At 40.3% G+C, this 19,171-nt stretch overlaps 1 protein-coding gene across 2 annotated transcripts in view; it reads left to right on the top strand.

Annotated features, from left to right (window-relative positions):
* Positions 1-19,171, top strand: part of LOC309415185 (tyrosine-protein kinase Fer-like) — a gene marked incomplete at both ends in the record, with an annotated part of 295,648 nt that overhangs the window by 152,324 nt on the left and 124,153 nt on the right. The window contains 2 exons of one of the 2 annotated variants that reach the window (XM_082012627.1): positions 13,321-13,524; positions 16,002-16,124. In XM_082012627.1, coding sequence (XP_081868753.1) covers positions 13,321-13,524; positions 16,002-16,124 — 327 coding nt within the window. Of the gene's footprint in view, positions 1-13,291; positions 13,525-16,001; positions 16,125-19,171 lie in introns of both variants that reach the window. The other variant, XM_082012626.1, reaches the window with a different exon arrangement.

Here is a 19,171-nt window from a genome sequence, read left to right as displayed (position 1 = left end):
AGGGGGGTACCCTTTCTTTCGGCACCAAATTAGGAGCCTTCGAAGTGTATATTCACCATATTTCAGTCCTCTCTTAGAGAGCATATGCGGCAGGAGTCTGACCATCGCCCCTTCTTCATGCGGTGTGTTCTGCCCCATGCCGCCCCGGTTGCTCACCTCACCTCGCTGGGTGCTTTTCCATTGCAATGTATTCCTTTTTCTTTTTCCTTGCGTCAGTCCCGCTGACCGCAATTCTTCCAACCGGGCTTCTCCCACGGCGCCCTCTGCGCTCGACCGGTGTTCAACGATGAGATCCCACAGATCGTATCACGTCAGGGTCACCAGTTGCGGGAGAAGGATGGACTTCACAACTCTATGAGAGTTATATTCCGAAGCCGTTTATTGTCTTGTCTGACTCCAATATATATCATAATATTTGCTTAGTCACTGCGCACACACTCATGATTGGTTACAGCTTGTTACACACATTATTGCAATTGGCTATATACAAAATATCACGCGCTGTCCACGCGCCTCTCACACAGTCAGGATTCGCTGCTTGCAGGTGTTCCTGTACTCCTTTGCTTCTTCTTAGTTGTTTACCACAGCTCCTCCTCCTCAAGGCCGAGCCATGCAGATATCCAGCTGTTTACCAGCTTCTCAATGCCACAGCTCCTTCTCCTTAAGGTCAAGCCGTGCAGGGTGATCCTAACACTGAGAGACTGTTATGATGGATGAAGCCCAGAGTCATGGACTGAATGAACTCCACAGACATTTTAAAGTGATGGCCCATGGACTAAGAGAAAGACAGGAAGAGTAATGATGAAAAACTGGAATGTATTGAAAAGCGTAGGACCTGGATGTGACGTAAGTGGTATGAAATAAGGGGCAGATACCGTCCTGGTTTCGGCTGGGATGGAGTTGGTTTTTCTTCCCGGTAGCTGGTATAGTGCTGTGCTTTGGAGTTGGTATGAGAATGATGTTGATAACACACTGAAGTTTTAGTTGTGGCTAAGTAGTTGCGGTGCTTATACTCAGTCAAGGACTTTTCAGCTTCCCATGCTCTGCCATTGAGGTGGTGGACAAGAAGCTGGGAGGGGACACGGCCAGGACAGCTGACCCAGACTGGCCAAAGAGATATTCCCTACCATACAACGTCATGCCCAGTACATAAACTGGAGTTGACCGGGGGGCAGGAATCGCTGCTCGGGGACAGGCTATCGATTGCCGGGTGGTGAGCAATTGCTGTATTGGGCATCACTTGTTCTTGTACATTCCTTTGTCGGTATTACTCTTCGCTGGGTGTAGAACTGGCTGGATGGCCGAGCCCAGAGAGTTGTGGTGAACGGCGTTAAATCCGGCTGGCGGCCGGTCACAAGCGGTGTTCCCCAGGGCTCGGTTCTGGGGCTGGTCTTGTTCAATATCTTTATAGATGATCTGGATGAGGGGATCGAGTGCTCCCTCAGTAAGTTTGCAGATGACACCAAGTTGGGTGGGAGTGTTGATCTGCTGGAGGGTAGGAGGGCTCTGCAGAGGGATCTGGACAGGCTGGATCGATGGGCAGAGGTCAACTGTATGAGGTTTAACGAGGCCAAGTGCAGGGTCCTGCACTTTGGCCACAACAACCCCATGCAACGCTACAGGCTTGGGGAGGAGTGGCTGGAGAGCTGCCCGTCGGAAAGGGACCTGGGGGTGCTGGTTGACAGCCGGCTGAACATGAGCCAGCAGTGCGCCCAGGTGGCCAAGAAGGCCAACAGCATCCTGGCCTGTATCAGAAACAGTGTGGCCAGCAGGAGTAGGGAAGTGATTGTGCCCCTGTACTCGGCACTGGTGAGGCCGCACCTTGAATCCTGTGTTCACTTTTGGGCCCCTCACTACAAGAAGGTCGCTGAGGTGCTGGAGCGTGTCCAGAGAAGGGCAACGAAACTGGTGAGGGATCTGGAGCACAAGTCTCATGAGGAGCGGCTGAGGGAACTGGACTTGTTCAGTCTGGAGAAGAGGAGGCTGAGGGGAGACCTTATCGCTCTCTACAACTACCTGAAAGGGGGTTGTGGCGACGAGGGTGTTGGCCTCTTCTCCCAACTAACTAGTGATAGGACGAGAGGAAATGGCCTCAAGTTGCGCCAGGGGAGGTTTAGATTGGATATTAGGAAAAATTTCTTCACCGAGAGGGTGGTCAGGCATTGGAACAGGCTGCCCAGGGAGGTGGTGGAGTCGCCATCTCTGGAAGTGTTCAAAAAACATGTGGATGTGGCGCTTCAGGACATGGTTTAGGGGACATGGTGGCGCTGGGTTAATGGTTGGACTTGATGATCTTGAAGGTCCTTTCCAACCTAGTGATTCTGTGATTCTGTATTTTTGTTGTTATCGTTGTTTCTTCCTCTCTTTCTGTCCTACTAAACTGTGTTTATCTCAACCCACGAGTTTTTTCTGATTCTCTCCTCCCCTCCATACCGCTGTGTGGTGCTTAATTGCTGGCTGGGGCTACACCACGTCAATTATAAAAGCTAACCATGAATATACAGATAAAATTTACTTCATAAATTAGTACTTAGCTCTTAATGTGGTTAGCTGTTCAGCTTTTTCCTCTTGATAATTACATAAATGTGCTGATCGCTAAATTTATAAAGTGGTAGTTCTAACTTAATATCCATCAACAAAGTATACAACTTGATTCTGGAAGGTGTATTATTAAAAAAAAACTCAAAACGATCTGTTTGTTTGTTTTTTAAATAGAGCAATGCAAAATAGAATCTAGAAGCAGAGTAGAAAACGGATGAGTACTGATTCTTTTATAGAACATAATGTTAGCTACCTGGTTTCATATTATACATTTTAAATATATTGACAATTTTAACAGGAAACCATATCTTGGTTTCAGTGTAGTATTATTCAAAAAATGTCCCATAATTAATTGGTGAGAGAAGTTTAATTAATTTCATGTTTAATTATAGAAAACTAATTATTTTTTTAGTATCATCTAAAGAAAGTAGTAGAGAAACCAACCCTGTACTTTCTCAAGCAACGAGGAGTTTAGCAAAGATGAGGTTAATTGTTAATTATGTGTTAGTACTTAAATGATTTACAGGTTCCAGAATAAGAAGGTAAAAGGAAAAAATACAGTTTTGCAGAAAATACGGTGAGGTTAGGGATTCAGGTGGCTTTTATCAGACAAAATACAAGTCAGTTGTCTATAACAGCAAAAGATATAAGTTTAATCAGCTGAGGAGAGAAAACGAAAAAAGGGACAATTTTAATGTACTTCTGATACTGTGCTATGCATGAACTGAATGAAGAGTCTGAATGTGGTTCGTCTTGAGAGTGCTCACAGGACATGTGCAGGACAACCAAGGGATCAGGCCCAGCCAGCATGGGTTCATGAAAGGCAGGTCCTGCTTGACCAACCTGATCTCCTTCTATGACCAGGTGACCCGCCTAGTGGATGAGGGGAAGGCTGTGCATGTTGTCTACCTGGACTTTAGTAAAGCCTTTGACAGCGTCTCCCACAGCATTCTCGTGGAGAAACTGGCGACTCGTGGCTTAGACAGGTTTACTCTTCGCTGAGTAAAGAACTGCCTGGATGGCCAAGCCCAGAGAGTTGTGGTGAATGGAGTTAAATCCGGCTGGCGGCCGGTCGCAAGCGGTGTTCCCCAGGGCTCGGTTCTGGGGCTGGTCTTGTTCAATATCTTTATAGATGATCTGTATGAGGGGATCGAGTGCTCCCTCAGTAAGTTTGCAGATGACACCAAGTTGGGTGGGAGTGTTGATCTGCTGGAGGGTAGGAGGGCTCTGCAGAGGGATCTGGACAGGCTGGATCGATGGGCAGAGGTCAACAGTATGAGGTTTAATAAGGCCAAGTGCAGGGTCCTGCACTTTGGCCACAACAACCCCATGCAACGCTACAGGCTTGGGGAGGAGTGGCTGGAGAGCTGCCCGTCGGAAAGGGACCTGGGGGTGCTGTTTGACAGCCGGCTGAACATGAGCCAGCAGTGTGCCCAGGTGGCCAAGGCGGCCAACAGCGTCCTGGCCTGTATCAGAAACAGTGTGGCCAGCAGGAGTAGGGAAGTGATTGTGCCCCTGTACTCGGCACTGGTGAGGCTGCACCTTGAATCCTGTGTTCACTTTTGGGCCCCTCACTACAAGAAGGATGTTGAGGTGCTGGAGCGTGTCCAGAGAAGGGCAACGAAACTGGTGAGGGATCTGGAGCACAAGTCTTATGGGGAGTGGCTGAGGGAACTGGGATTGTTTAGTCTGGAGAAGAGGAGGCTGAGGGGAGACCTTATCGCTCTCTACAACTACCTGAAAGGGGGTTGTGGTGACGAGGGTGTTGGTCTCTTCTCCCAAGTAACTAGTGATAGGATGAGAGGAAATGGCCTCAAGTTGCGCCAGGGGAGGTTTAGATTGGATATTAGGAAAAATTTCTTCACTGAGAGGGTGGTCAGGCATTGGAACAGGCTGCCCAGGGAGGTGGTGGAGTCGCCATCCCTGGAAGTGTTCAAAAAACGTGTGGATGTGGCACTTCAGGACATGGTTTAGGGGACATGGTGGCGCTGGATTAATGGTTGGACTTGATGATCTTGAAGGTCCTTTCCAACCTTAGTGATTCTGTGATTCTGTAATGAATTGCATCTTGAATACCAACATTTTCCCTTCAGATGAAATTAGTCTGGTTTTTGCCAATGAGGGATTTCAGCCTGTCACAGCCTTCTGTTACTGTTTATGGGATAACTGCATACATAATTTCCTTTATTTTAAATATTTTTAATTTTTACATGTTTAATAATGATGATCTTAGTAAAGATATATATTCTTTCTAAGAGAGGGGGTTTTTTTCCCAATATGATTGCTTTTATCTTATAATTTTCAAGTCTGTGCATTTTTACTTTTATAGGGTTGGTTTTGGATGGAATACTGAAGACTTTTCACTTCTTCAGAGAAGCTGATTTTGGTTTCATATGGTATATGTGTGTAGTGGGTTGACTTTGGCTGAATGCCAGGTGTCCACCAAGCCGCTCTATCAGTCCCCCTCCTCAGCTGGACAGGGGAGAGAAAATAATAATGAAAGGCTCATGGGTCGAGATAAGGACAGGGAGATCACTCACCAATTACTGTCATAGGCAAAACAGACTTGATTTCAGGAAAATTAATTTAATTTAATGTCAATCAAAATCAGAGTAGGATAATGAGAAATAAAAACAAAATCTTAAAACACCTTCCCCCCACACCTCCCTTCTTCCCAGGCCCAACTTCACTCCTGATTTTCTCTACCTCCTCCCTCTGAGTGGTGCAGGGGAATAAATGGGGGTTGCGGGCAGTTCATCACACGTTGTCTCTGCTGCTCCTTCGTCCTCACACTCTTCCCCTGCTCCAGCGTGGGGTCCCTCCCACAGGAGACAGGGTTCCACAAACTTCTCCAACTTGGGTCCTTCCCATGGGCTGCAGTTCTTCACAAGCTGCTCCAGCCTGGGTCCCCCCACAGGGTGCAGTCCTTTAGGAACAGGCTGCTCCAGCGTGGGTGCCCCATGGGGTCACAAGTCCTGCCAGCAAACCTGCTCCAGCGTGGGCTCTACTCTCCACTCGTCCAAAGGTCCTGCCAGGAGCCTGATCCAGTGTGGGCCCTCCATGGGGTCACAGCCTCCTTTGGGCACATCCACCTGCTCTGGTGAGGGGTCCTCCACAGGCTGCAGGTGGATATCTGCTCCACCATGGAGCTCAATGGGCTGCAGGGGGACAGCCTGCCTCAGCATGGTCTTTACCACGGGCTGCAGGGGAATCTCTGCTCCGGCACCTGGAGCACCTCCTCCCCTCCTTCTTCACTGACCTTGGTGTCTGCATGGTTGTTTATCTCACATATTCTCACTCCTCTCTTCTGGCTGCTGTGTTATAGCAGTTTTTTCCCCCCTTCTTAAATATGTTATCCCAGTGGCGCTGCCACCATCGCTGATTGGCTCAGCCTTGGCCAGCGGCAGGTCCATCTTGGAGCCGACTGGCACTGGCCCTATCGGACATAAGGGGAAGCTTCTAGCAGCTTCTCACAGAAGCCACCCTTGTAGCCCTCCCGCTACCAAACCTTGGCACGCAAACCCAAGACAATGTGGGAATGAATCAGTTTTCACTAAGCCTAGCGGCAGGGTTGAGAGATACTCCATAGGGAAATGTTTCAAATTATCTACTAAATTGTGTTGGTTTACTTTCTAATCCATTTCTGTGCCTCTTTTTTACATGGGGAGGGAAAAAAATTTCTTGACAGAATGTTTTCTTTGTTTAAAGGTGGAAAATAAAGTAGTACACAAAGTCTGAGCTCAGAATATATATGAAAATCAATATTAAATAACCTATTAGTTATTAACATATTTTCCATTATTAGGGTCTTTTCATTGATGGTGTGAGTGCAAGAATATTCTCTCTTTTTACAGTTAGAAATAATACAATACGAGGCTCAGTTTTTCACTCAAAAAAGCAGCAGCTTTTTTGCTGCAAAGAAAAAGGCTTTGAAAAAGCAGCCTGAGTGCTTCATATACTGTTGTTGGAGAAAAACTGCTGTTTCAATGGATTGTTCAGTAGGGGGAGGAAAGGAGATTAATAATAAGCAAAAAAGACACTAATGGGTACATGAAGAGCATGAAGTAGTATATGAGGGCACTTCCCTCCCCACAGAGAGAGAACTCTCTCATGAGCAAAGTGTGGGAACAAGTGGAAATCTTTAAAGAAAGAAGAAAAGTGGAAGTAGAAATTCTTCAGTGTGAGTTCTTCTCCTTTTGCATGATTTTATGTTAATTATTATTTTGACTGAAAGACAAAAATAGCAAAAATCTTAGAAAACAAGGTCTCCATTGTTGTTTAACCCATCAGGCAGCTAAACACCACATAGCATAAACACCACTGTGGTGGGGGAGTGAATTGGAGAAAAAAAAAAGTAAAATTTGTGGGTCAAGATAGAGAGAACTTAATAGGATAGAAAAGGAAGGGAAAATAATAATAATGACAAAAGGATATACAAAATAAGTGATGCACAATGCACTTGCTCACTACCTGCCGACCGATACCCAGACAGTTCCCGAGCAGCAGCCTTTCCTGGCCAACTCCCCCAGTTTATGTACTGAGCATGACGTCGTATGGTAGGGAATATCTCTTTGGCCAGCCTGGGTCAGCTGTCCTGGCTGTGTCCCCTCCCAGCTCCCCGTGCACCCCCAGCCTGCTCGCTGGCAGGCCAGCACGAGAAGCTGCACAGTCCTTGACTTCGTGTAAGCACTGCTTAGCAACAACTAAAGCATCAGTGTATTATCAACATTACTCTCATCCTAAATCCAAAACACAGCACTGTATCAGCTACTAGGAAGAAAATTAACTATATCTCAGCCGAAACCAGGACATCTATGTAAGCTGTTCAGTCACCTATTTGAAAATGCTCCTGTGAGTGTGTACATAAAAATGTGCAAAAGATCTTTTCATCAGTGAAATTGTAAAACACTGAAGCCTAGAATGTAAACTTTTTCTTTCAGATATCTAGTTAGTAATCTCAAGTAGCTTACTGTTCTTTAAACTTGCTAAGAAAATAGGTGGGAATTGTAAACTAATTTTGTGCCCATAACATTCTTCTATCTTCTTTAGAGACTAACCCTTCTTGTATTTAAACCATTTTATTCTAATTATAAAATGCAGTAGAAATGTTAGTGCTAAGTGATAAATCGAGTTGAAATCAATATTAAAATGATTATACATCTTGCATTTGTATTGATCTTTCTGGGCTTTCAGACATGTTTTCTTTAATAAGCAGTCAAGGTGTATATTGTATCATACAGAAAATATGCTGGAGTAGGAACACTTTTTAATAAAAATAATACAATTTCAACAACATACAAAACATGATCAATTACTGATTGTTGCATCAGAAAAAAATAAATGGATTTCTACCTCAGTTATGATTAACCAATAGTATATGACCAAAATTAAAGGTAATGTTAGGTAGGAGACAATAAGCATAGGATTCCTTGTTGAATTTTCATGGCTTTCTTCTAAAGAAATAAATATTTGTTTTAAAAAAATGAAAATAAGGGGGAAGGGTTATGTCAGTGTTATAAACAATACCATAATTAGCAATGTCTAAAATGTTCCCTGTTTTTTCTGTGTAATAAAGATGTTTTTATTCTGGGATGTGAACATGATAATCTAATCAGTGATTCAGACTTGATTCAGTTTGAACATAAGCACGTGTTATTATCTGGTGGCTGCCTCTTTTGTAAGCTATAAAATGAGTTCCATGGTTTATAGTGGATAATATCCATTTTATAGGAGCTGTTGCAATTGTCAGATGTGGGGTTTTTTAATCTTTTTTTGTGAAGGCCATGAATTAATTTCTTGACATTGAACTCTCTTTTTTATCCTTAGAACTGTTTCTTTTGGAGTAGAAATGTGTTTATGTGGAAGCAGTTTTATTACTTTGAACCCTGTAACATTTCTTGATCATGTAGCAAAGGTCAGTCAAATGCAGCGTCTTCGAACAATAAATGTTCAAATATGTAAGGGTATGTAGAAGGAGTGTGTCTGTTACTTTAAGGGTATCTGGTCAAAGGAGGCATAAACAAAAACAGACAGACAAACCTGAGGACAAATTATAAGGGAGGTCATGATCAGGACAAACCTGGCCAGTTACAATAATTGGTTAGGATATGTGGAGTGTGAGAGTGTTTATTTCTTCAGCTTGTAGAATGAGGAAAGGGAAGGAGACAAACACACAGAGACATAAAACCTGATCAATTAGCCTTAACAAAGACAATAACCAGAAACAAACCTGGTCAGTCATACTAATTGAGGGGCTATCAAGAAACTGCATGCAAATGGGGACTTTGCAACTGCTAAGGATGCAAACCTGAGGGTCCAGGATGTCTGAGAGGGGTAGGTGGAACTGTGCCAACTGATGAGGAAGTATGCAGGGGAAGGGGGAGCAGGGATGAACAAAGAAGAGGATAGACAGAAAAGACTATCAAAGGGGCTGGTCACATGTAGAATGAGGCCAGTCAGTATGCTTGTCTGGCTGAGACTTGCACCTGATCACCGCAGTCTATCCTATCTTCTTATATCTTCTTATTAAATATTTTCGTAACTATCTCACTCTGTCTCATGCATGTGTGCTTCAAGGACTAAGCACCAGCTACTTGTGAGACCTGTGTGCTACATGAGTGGATTTGGTGCCAGCTACTGGGGTCAGGGGTGGGGTGGGGTAGGCTCCCCTGGCCTGTGGTGTCAGCTACTGTAGCAAAGTGAGGGTCCTAGCATCCGTAGTTGTAAGGGCCATAGCTCTCCGCACCTTGAATACTGTGTTCAGTGTTGGGCCCCTCACTACAAGAAGGATGTTGAGGTGCTGGAGCGTGTCCAAAGAAGGGCAACGAAGCTGGTGAGGGGTCTGGAGAACAAGTCTTATGAGGAGCGGCTGAGGGAATTGGGGTTGTTTAGTCTGGAGAAGAGGAGGCTGAGGGGAGACCTTATCGCTCTCTACAACTACCTGAAAGGGGGTTGTGGTGACGAGGGTGTTGGCCTCTTCTCCCAAGTAACTAGTGATAGGACAAGAGGAAATGGCCTCAAGTTGCGCCAGGGGAGGTTTAGATGGGATATTAGGAAAAATTTCTTCACCGAGAGGATGGTCAAGCATTGGAACAGGCTGCCCAGGGAGGTGGTGGATTCACCATCTCTGGAAGTGTTCAAAAAATGTGTGGATGTGGCGCTTCAGGACATGGTTTAGGGGGCGCTGGATTAATGGTTGGACTTGATGATCTTGAATGTCCTTTCCAACCTTAGTGATTCTGTGATTCTGTGATCTAGGTAGGGTCCGACAGACTTTGTGCCTGGAATGCCCACTACTGAGGGTTCCAGCGTGAGTGGATTTGGTGCCAGCTACTAGAGTCAGACCAGGGGTGTAGGTGCCCCTGGCCTGTAGTGTCAGCTACTGGAGCAAGTGGGTGTCTCTTGCCTCCAGCCACTCAGGTGGAAATAGTATGTGTCCCAAAAAGCAGCTACCGGAAGGGACTGGCATGAGTGAGGCAAGTGAGGGGCTCAGTGCCAGCAGCTGGAGCAGAACTGCAGGACCTTTAAATGCCATCTAGTCCAACCCCCCTGCAATGAGCAGGGACATCTTCAACTAGAGCAGGTTGCTCAGAGCTTATACTGACTGTCTATACTTATGTTTTATGCTAGTCCTATACATAGGTGCTGTTGAAGGCAGCACCTTGTCTGTGGCAGTCTGTGTAACTGGCTGTGCTAGTGTCCGCTGTGTGTGTGTCTGGGATACATGCTCAGCTTCACTACTGGTTGAATCTGCAAATAGGAAAGTGGCAGCCATCTCCTTCAGCCTGGGCAGAGACCCTGTGTTCCTGGGCTCACTGGACTGGGCTCCAGTGGCCAGGCAGGAGGAAGTTCTGGGATGGGGATGCTGGAGGACGTGACCACTCCTGATATCCTTTAACAAAAGAAATAACCTTTTGTCACCTGACACTAAGGGAACGGACAGGTTCTATTTGGGATCCTTGGCAGAATGACGATGACACTATTATCAGGGATTAAGAGCAGGAGGTACCGGTCATACCTTTTATAACATTTTGAAAGATTATTTTTGTTTTAGGAATTTCTGAAAGACAATAGCTTTGTGTCGTTTAACAATGGTAGACAACTCCAGTCTGAGAAGTATTTAACTGTTGATGAAATTGAAAAATAGGACTGTCTTCTTGGCTGAACAATATTCTGATCTTTTAGTACTTCATTATGCTAATAAATGCATTACACTGGAGTACATCCCTTTTCTATCCTAAAAACTCTGACTGGGTACTTTTTGTTCAAGCTGTTATTATTTCTTACACAGTCACACTTCTCTCTGAATCTGTAATAGAGCATACTCACTCTTTCTAGTGGTGGGTCTATTGGTTATAGTGTCGGTCTCAGATCTCATGTCTAAAAATATCCCTGATACAATAGACACCCAGGGCTCTAGATCCCAATGTCGATGTCTGAGACTATGAGTCTCAGTCAGACTCTTATATTCTCCAGTTTTCCATCAGGAATTAGCCCTTTTGAGATATAACTTAGAAAGCAAGCTAGGAATACCTAGACTTAAAGGCATTTTTTATACAGAATTACAGTATTGTTGAGGTTGGAAGGGACCTCTTGAGATAATCTAGTCCAACACTCCTGCACAGTAAGGGTCATCTAGAGCAGGTTGCCAAGGACCACGTCCAGTCGGATTTTGAATATCTCCATAGATGGAGCTTCCACAGCCTCTCTGGCAACCTGTTCCAGTATTTGACCATCCTCACAGCAAAAAAGTGTTTTCTTGTGTTCAGATGGAATTTCATGTGTTTTAATTTGTGCTCATTGACTTGTCCTGTCAGTGGGCACTACTGAGAAGAGCTCTTCTTCATTCCCTCCCATCAGGTGTTTATACACAGTGATAAGATATCTCCCCGAGCCTTCTCTTCTCTAGGCTAAACTGTCACAGCTCTCAGACACTTCTCATATGAAAGATTCTCCAATCCCTTAATCATTTTAGTGGCCCTTCGCTGGACTCTCTACAGTATGTCCATGCCTTTCTTGTACTTGGGAGCCCAGAACTGGACACAGGACTCCAGGTGTAGCCTCAACAGTGCTGGGTAGAGAGGAAGGGTCACCTCCCTCGACCTGCTGGTAACTCTCTTCCTAATCCAGGCCAGGAGGCTGTTTGCCGCCTTTGTTGCAAGGGTGCATTACTGGCTCATGGTCAGCTTGGTGTCCACCAGGATCCTGTTCTTGGGGGAAGGTCCTTCTCTGCAGAGCTGCTTTCCAGCCAGTCAGCCCCAGCCTGTACTGGTGCCTGGGGTTATTCCTCCCCAGGTGCAGGACTTTGCACTTCCCCTTGTTGGACTGCATGAAATTCTTCTCTGTCCATTTCTCCAGCCTGTCCAGGTCCCTCTAATTGGCATCACAACCATCTGGTGTATCAGCCACTCCTCCTAGCTTTGCATTGTTTACAAACTTGCTGAGGGTGCACTTTGTCCCAGTGCACGAGTCACTAATGAAGAGGTTAAACAGTGTTGGCCTCAGTATCGATCCCTGGGTTACACCACTAGTGACTTGCCTCCAACTGCACTTTGTGCCACTGATCACAACCCTCTGAAGTCCTGCGTAGGCTTCCTTTCTGAGGTCTACTTGTTCCTCCTCTGAGAGTTTGAAGTTCTTCCTAGTGTTATTTTTTGTTAGATAAGTCATCTTAACCTGAACAACTCCTCAGGGAGACCTTAAATGTGCAGGTGGTCTCTAGTCTGCCCAGAGTTACATTGTGTCAAATTTTTCTCTTGCATGCAACAGTGGGATGTTTCTGTTCTCTTTCCCAATCCTATATGGCAGAAATATCATATTATATTTGATGATATGAAGAAGAAAAGCCTTGTTTCATCTGGGTAGATCAATACCTGAGGTTCATTCAGAACTGTAGGTTTCATTTGTATCTGTTTGATAGGGCTTTATTGAGCATTCAGTTTTCATTCTGATATCTAAAATGCAGTTCAACAGGCTTTTCTGGGACATGTTCAGATGTGTTCAACTAATGATGCAATATGGAGTCTATTATTTTATTCAGAGATTTATCACTCTAGCAGTGAGAATTTGTATGAGCTCTGGCATTAATGATTTTGAATGACATAGAGCCTAAGTAAGGGCTTCTCAGTCTAGCCATAACAAATAAATCTGAAGTAGTCATCAAAAAAATGTTTTTCTAAGAGTTTTCTTAAACAATGTAAGCTTGTTTAAAAAGAATATGTTAAGTTATAGGTTAAAACTCATTATCTTCCATTTATAACCAATGAAAATAGTATCTTAGAATCTGTGTGTCTTCAGAAACTGTATGTAAGTTCATAAGCACAATATGCCCAAGTGTCTATTCTCTGTTATGGTGTAAATGCTAGGAAGAAAATGGCTCTTAGAATTATTAACTGATTTGGAATGGAATTTTTAAATTCTATGAAAATAATTTAGCCAATACAAATACTTTTGAAAACCCAATTTCTTACTTTCTTATGTTCTTATGGTGCAGAAATTTGTCTCTGGATAAAGACATGCTTAATTTTGAACTGTTGTTAATAGCATGGCAGAATGTGTGAGAAAAGCTGATAGCTTGGTCAGTATTTTTTTAAGTAATAGAAAAAAAGGTGATCAGTATGCTTTTAGTGTAAATAAATAGCCTTATTTTTGTTTGTTAATAAAAATATACAATTTAGATACAGAAATAAAAATTATTGTTGTTTATCATGCTTTTAATGGAAAACTAAACTCTAAAAATGTACTGTTATAGTAACATTTTTCTTTTATTTTTTTTCCAAGTTCTTTGATGTAATATCAACTACTGAGAAACCATTGGCAGAGCAAGACTGGTATCATGGTGCAATTCCAAGAATAGAAGCCCAGGAGCTGTTAAAACAGCAAGGAGACTTCTTGGTGCGAGAAAGCCACGGGAAACCTGGTGAATATGTCCTTTCTGTGTTTTCAGATGGACAACGGAAACACTTTATCATACAATATGCTGATGTACGTCTCATAGTACTAAATATTCAAAGTTAGGAAGTTAATTATTTCAGCTAAACAATTTAGGATCTACATAATTTGCTATAACACATAGCTTTAGCCTTTATATGAAAATATGAAAGCTGTTAGAAATATTTCCATCAGTATTCAAATTGGAGGAAAAGGTAATTTTTGGGAATAAAAGAAAAATATGAAATATGAGGCTATTCTGCATCTTTTATCCTATGTTGAAAAAAACAAGATATTTTTGTAAATGTTTTGAAATCCAGAATTTATTACTACTAATTTATGCATTTACATTTATTGTTAAACTTACTTTCACAGTTGGTGCTTATTAGGCTACTTTTAATTAAGAGTGTAAAGATTCCATTGAATCTTCCTGAAAAATGGAAACATTCCCTTAGGAGAAAATATTCTGTGCTGTTTTGTATATAGCTGGGAATTGAAACCCATGCTGCTTTGGAGATACATGTGTTCTTTTTAGCCTTGTGGATGTTGTTTTGTTCAGCAGAACACAAATGCTTGTGAATATTACATAGCATGTATGCTTCTGAGTAAAGAACAAAATTGGTCCCCTTGTTTCTCTAACTTAGGAAAAACTGGTCATTTTAAACTACATTAATATTTATTTACTTTTACCCAATGTATTGCTTTTTATTTTTAATGCATTTCTTGTTTTTATTTATATATGTATTTTTCTTTTTACCTTTCAGGATTTCAAACTCATTCAAAAAAGTGGTTTTGTTTGTTTGGTTGGTGTTTTTTTTTTTTATGACCTTAAAGTATTTTGGTGTATCAGAACGCTGAATGAGAAAAAAAGAGCAATAAAACTGCCTATACCTAGTCTTATAAGATCCTTGGAGCTCTGATCCTTATTCAGCAGAATTAAATGCATGTTATGTGCTTAGTGTGGCTGAAATAATTTTGTGTAAATCATTGTATATGTCATACTACAGTGGGGCTTCAAAAAATGTAGACTGGGACTGGTCTTTGAAGTCAGTTAAAAGAGAGTTTTTTTTTTAATAAGTGTTACTTTGAAGCTACCCTTATCTGTAATCTGACACTTTTTAATATCCACTTTTCCAAGCAGAATTTAGAGAACTGTAAATAAATTCCCATAATTTCACTACTTTCTCTTAGGTATCATGTTAGAAATGTAAGTTTGATACTCTTTAATATTGCACAATCCAAACATTATCAGGTCACTAGATCTCTCTGCTTGTACATTTAGTAATAGCACCTTATGTTCATCTGCTCTTGGGATTAGTTTGTGGGAGATTTTCTTGACAATCATGGAAGCTAAAACCTTTTAGTCTTAAAGAAATGCAAGACTCCTTATGCATTCTTATGGGTCGAATCGTCTGCATTTACTGTGAAAAAAAAAAAAGTTTTAATTTTTTTTTTTTAAGCTTATTAACCCTAAAAAACATTTAAGAAGTGGTGGGATTGTTATGACCATATGACAAGAGTGACTGGATTCATGACCATCTTGGTAGGCAAGTTTGCTGAGAGTAAAGTGTAAACATGTTTTTTTTACGTTGGTATAAATAGCATTGAATCAGCTCTCTGTGACTGGTCAAATCACACTCTTGCATCACTGACAGGTTTGGTCTCCATTGGCTTTAAATTTTGTTCTGAACCAAAGACTGCAGAGCAAGTACGACATATACCTGTTTTTAACAGTGGTCCTTTAATTGCATAAGTATTCCTTCTAGTTTTGCAAATATTTTAAAGTGCTAATCCCAATAAAAGTATTTGCATGATAAATCAACTCATCCTTCAGTTTTAAGCATCAAAATTCATTGCTGTCACTAAGGGCTACTCTGTTTTTCACTGTTCCTCTTTGAGGCTATGCTATTTTCAAACTGTTGTTTGTTAGTGATTTTAATCAGGATCCCATGTAAATACACAGAATAAAAGAACATGGTCTGCCCTGAAGGTAAGTAAGCTTAAATGGCAACAGATGAGTGCAAAGCTGGGTCTGGTATGAGAAAATGTTATGCAGTACTGGTTATTGTGCTAGGCAGACTCTTGGGACATCAGTACCCTAACCATGCTAAAGTTTTTTTGATCATCAGAACAGAAATTTGAAGGAGGTTATTTGAAAGGAATGGAGACTAGTGTTACTGGGCAAGCAAAGCTGAGTCAGTATTAATTAGTGAATGACATTAGGAGAATAAACCACAACAAGTATTTTAGACTGTGAAAGCATGTTTACAATAGAGAACCAGTAATAAGATAAAAATAAGTGACATGACCAAGCTCTCTTTACTAATAGTGATAAAACATTGCAGGAAATTGATGAGTTTATTCCTAATGAAGAGAAACTTGGTATAATGCATTCTGCAAAGAATTTAACTGTAGGTGTTAGAAAGAAAAAAAATCTGCATGGCAGTGGTAGAGGTTTTCATTGTCCAGTTTTATAAATGAACCTGAATCTGCTTGTACGGAAACAATTATTTCCTTTTATCTCCATACAGGATCAGTATCGTTTTGAAGGAACTGGGTTTCCAACTATTCCTCAGCTCATAGACCATCATTACACAACAAAACAAATTATTACAAAGAAATCAGGTGTTGTTCTGCTGAATCCTGTTGTTAAGGTAATGCATGCATTCCAAGAATTCTATTAAACTGAAAGTATTTTGGAGTTTGTATTATCATTTAACATATGTTCCTTGTGATGACAAGTGGTAATATTAAGTAGGTTGTAGACTATTTGTATATGCTATTAAGTCAATAATTTGAGTACAGAAACTATCTCAGTTGCTAGCTTCTAGACTTCTTTAGTATTTATTTCAGCATGCAAATTCTTAGATGATTTTTTGTTCTTGCTCATTGTTCTGTGAATCACCATTCTTTTTCTGAATGTTTTCAGCCTTCTCTACTCTGCTCAATGCATTCCTCCAAAATAACACTCCATCCTGATTTATATAATAAATAATTGCCATCCTGAAAGAATGGCATTCAGAGTCTCCCAAAACATCCTTGTACTTCTTTTTTTTCTTTTCTCTGCTTTTGAGTTTCCCATTTGGATTCCACTATTGACTGTGTAACTGAAACCATTAGTTCATTGTCCATAACATTGTAATGAAGACGTTGTCTGAATAAAAATGGTTTTCTTTAAGTGGTAAAATTCTCAAATCACAGTTTCATCCCTATTTTATATCTCAAATATAAGGTACTGATATAGACATAGAAACAGATACTATCCCACCAGCATCATTGCAAATTTGAAATAAAACTTTTAAATCTATAAGCCATTTCAGAATGTCTTTCAGAATAGAAACAAAAAGGAATATTAAAATATATCACCATTTAGAAAGCTTAACAGTCTCCTTGCAGTAGTTTTTTGGTTAGTATTTACTCAGTTGATATTTCATTCATAAACCAACTCTTTTCAACTTAATCTTTCCATTTTAGCTATGAGTTAGACATTTGTTCATAATGAAAAAAATTACAGGTTTCAAGCACACTTAAAGCACCTTCTACATTCTACAAAATTTTATAAAGCATAACAAATTATAATTCAGAGTTAGTTTCTTTCTCCAAAATCCTAGTTCTTTTCCTCTAATAATCCTAAGAAATTAAAGCATATTTCTGTTGTTCTCAAAATTAATGTGTTTAATGCTTACCTGTGCTTGCTTTAATAATAATTAAAATTTAAAAAAAAGAGCAAGAGTTAGCTTTTAAAGTGAAAGCTTTTTTTTCATCATAGCTTTTAACATCTATATACCTACTCTCTATATTGCATATATATTCAACATATGTTTTTATGGACACTCGCTAGCTTTGGTAAATGCATATGAACAATTCTGATGAGATAAAAAATGCAAGATATTTCATCTAGGTAACTCTTAAAACTTGAATGACCTTTGCTTTTTGTCTGCTTTGATTATAAAGATATTGAAAATTTATTGCATCTTACATGAGTGTACACTGTGGTCTATTTGTGAAGCTTATTTCCTAGGGAATCTCAACATGAAGTTGATATGTAGGGGGTGGTGTTAGTTCTTAACTGACACATATTTCTCTATTATATATAATTTTTAATTTTAAAGAATGGGGCTGTGCAAATACTTGTTTTCGGTTAATGTCTTGCTGATTACAGGACTGATAGTTTATTTATTGAACATGAAATATTGTTTTAAATTCATTATTGAATATATTGGAAAGCTTAGGATTTTATCTTTGATGTGCAAATAATTATATTTTGATATAAACTGTTTAAGCTAAAGATAAAAGGCTGTCAAACCAAAAATGAAATCTTTTTATATCTGTTTGCAAATTTCTTTTGTAATACTATAATTATTTTAAACATTTAATGCTTTGTCTGTTTCCTGGCTTTTTTTCTGACTTTCTATAATATACATATTACTGCAAAGTTTAAGCAGTTTTCAATGTATATAAGCCTGTGAGAACAGCCCTATTTTAAGAGATGTAAAATGACAATGTAGTATGCTACTACATGCTAAATCATAACAGAATTTGTTCTTAGTTATTCTCTGTTTGTTAAATGGGCCTGGAAAACAGAATTCCTTCGCTCTCTGTTGTTTACTTGGAATGCAAGGAACTTTCATATTCTTAACACTTTGTTTCATTTTGGTAACATTTTTTAAAAATGAAGTTAGATTTTATTTATACATAGTTTTATGTAACTATGCATAGTCAAAGAATTTTTCTAGTGCATCCACTATTGATAAAATATGGTCCCAGATCAGTTTCTTGATTATTTCTGCATTACTTAAGCTCACAACCTTTGAGGTGTAAATGCATATATGAATAGTTTAAAATCCTTTGGTGATAAACAATCCTTATATGACATAGAAACTGTACAGACACGTATGATTTTGTGTGGTGGGTCTTTTCACATCTTGAATCCATACCACTACAAATGCATCCGTCATATCATAACCTCCTTACAAAATGGATTGAGGGCCATTTCTAAAACAGTTTTTTTTTTTCTCTTCTACTGTCACTGGGTACAAAATCAGTGTTATGTTCTTCTATTTTCAGAGGGAAAAAGAAATAGGCCCACTCCCCTTCTGGACTTGTTGATTTGAGTTAGTTTCTGTATTAACTTAAACTAGAGCAAATTTTAGTACTGAGGATGATGCTAGTCTTCTGTCTTATAACCAGATGGTAATTGCTCGCATTTGTAGTGATGAATTACTTTCATTACTCAGGTTTTCCCAAGTGCTGCAAATAATTGTCATGCATACATAAAATTCCATCACACAGTTTCTATATTTGGTGATATGACTTCCTTTGTAGTGATGTGCTTCAGTGTTAATATTCAAGAGTAATTCCTTTAGGGTTCATGAATTTTTCAACTTTCATCAGGTTATATGAAGTAACAGCAAGGATGTCTATGATAATATTGATGGTTAGTGCTAAAAAGAATACTGGGTGCTAGGAAACTTCATGGTTTTGGTATATGTGTATCACATAAATTGTATGTTTGCTTTTAAAAAATTAAGCAGCATGATCTTGAGTGTCTAATAGCTACTTATACCACATGTAAATTAAAAACAATGTATAATGCACTTTAAATGTTTTATGACCAGCAGTTTGAACCAAATAAGAAATAGAAAAGTGTGTTAGATAAATATTTTTAATTTTTTTAGAGCAGTTGTTTTAAAATTGTCTT

Source organism: Phaethon aethereus, assembly GCF_964289735.1.
Source record: "Phaethon aethereus genome assembly, chromosome: W".
Lineage (NCBI taxonomy): Eukaryota > Metazoa > Chordata > Aves > Phaethontiformes > Phaethontidae > Phaethon > Phaethon aethereus.
This window is presented reverse-complemented; position numbering and strand designations above follow the sequence as displayed.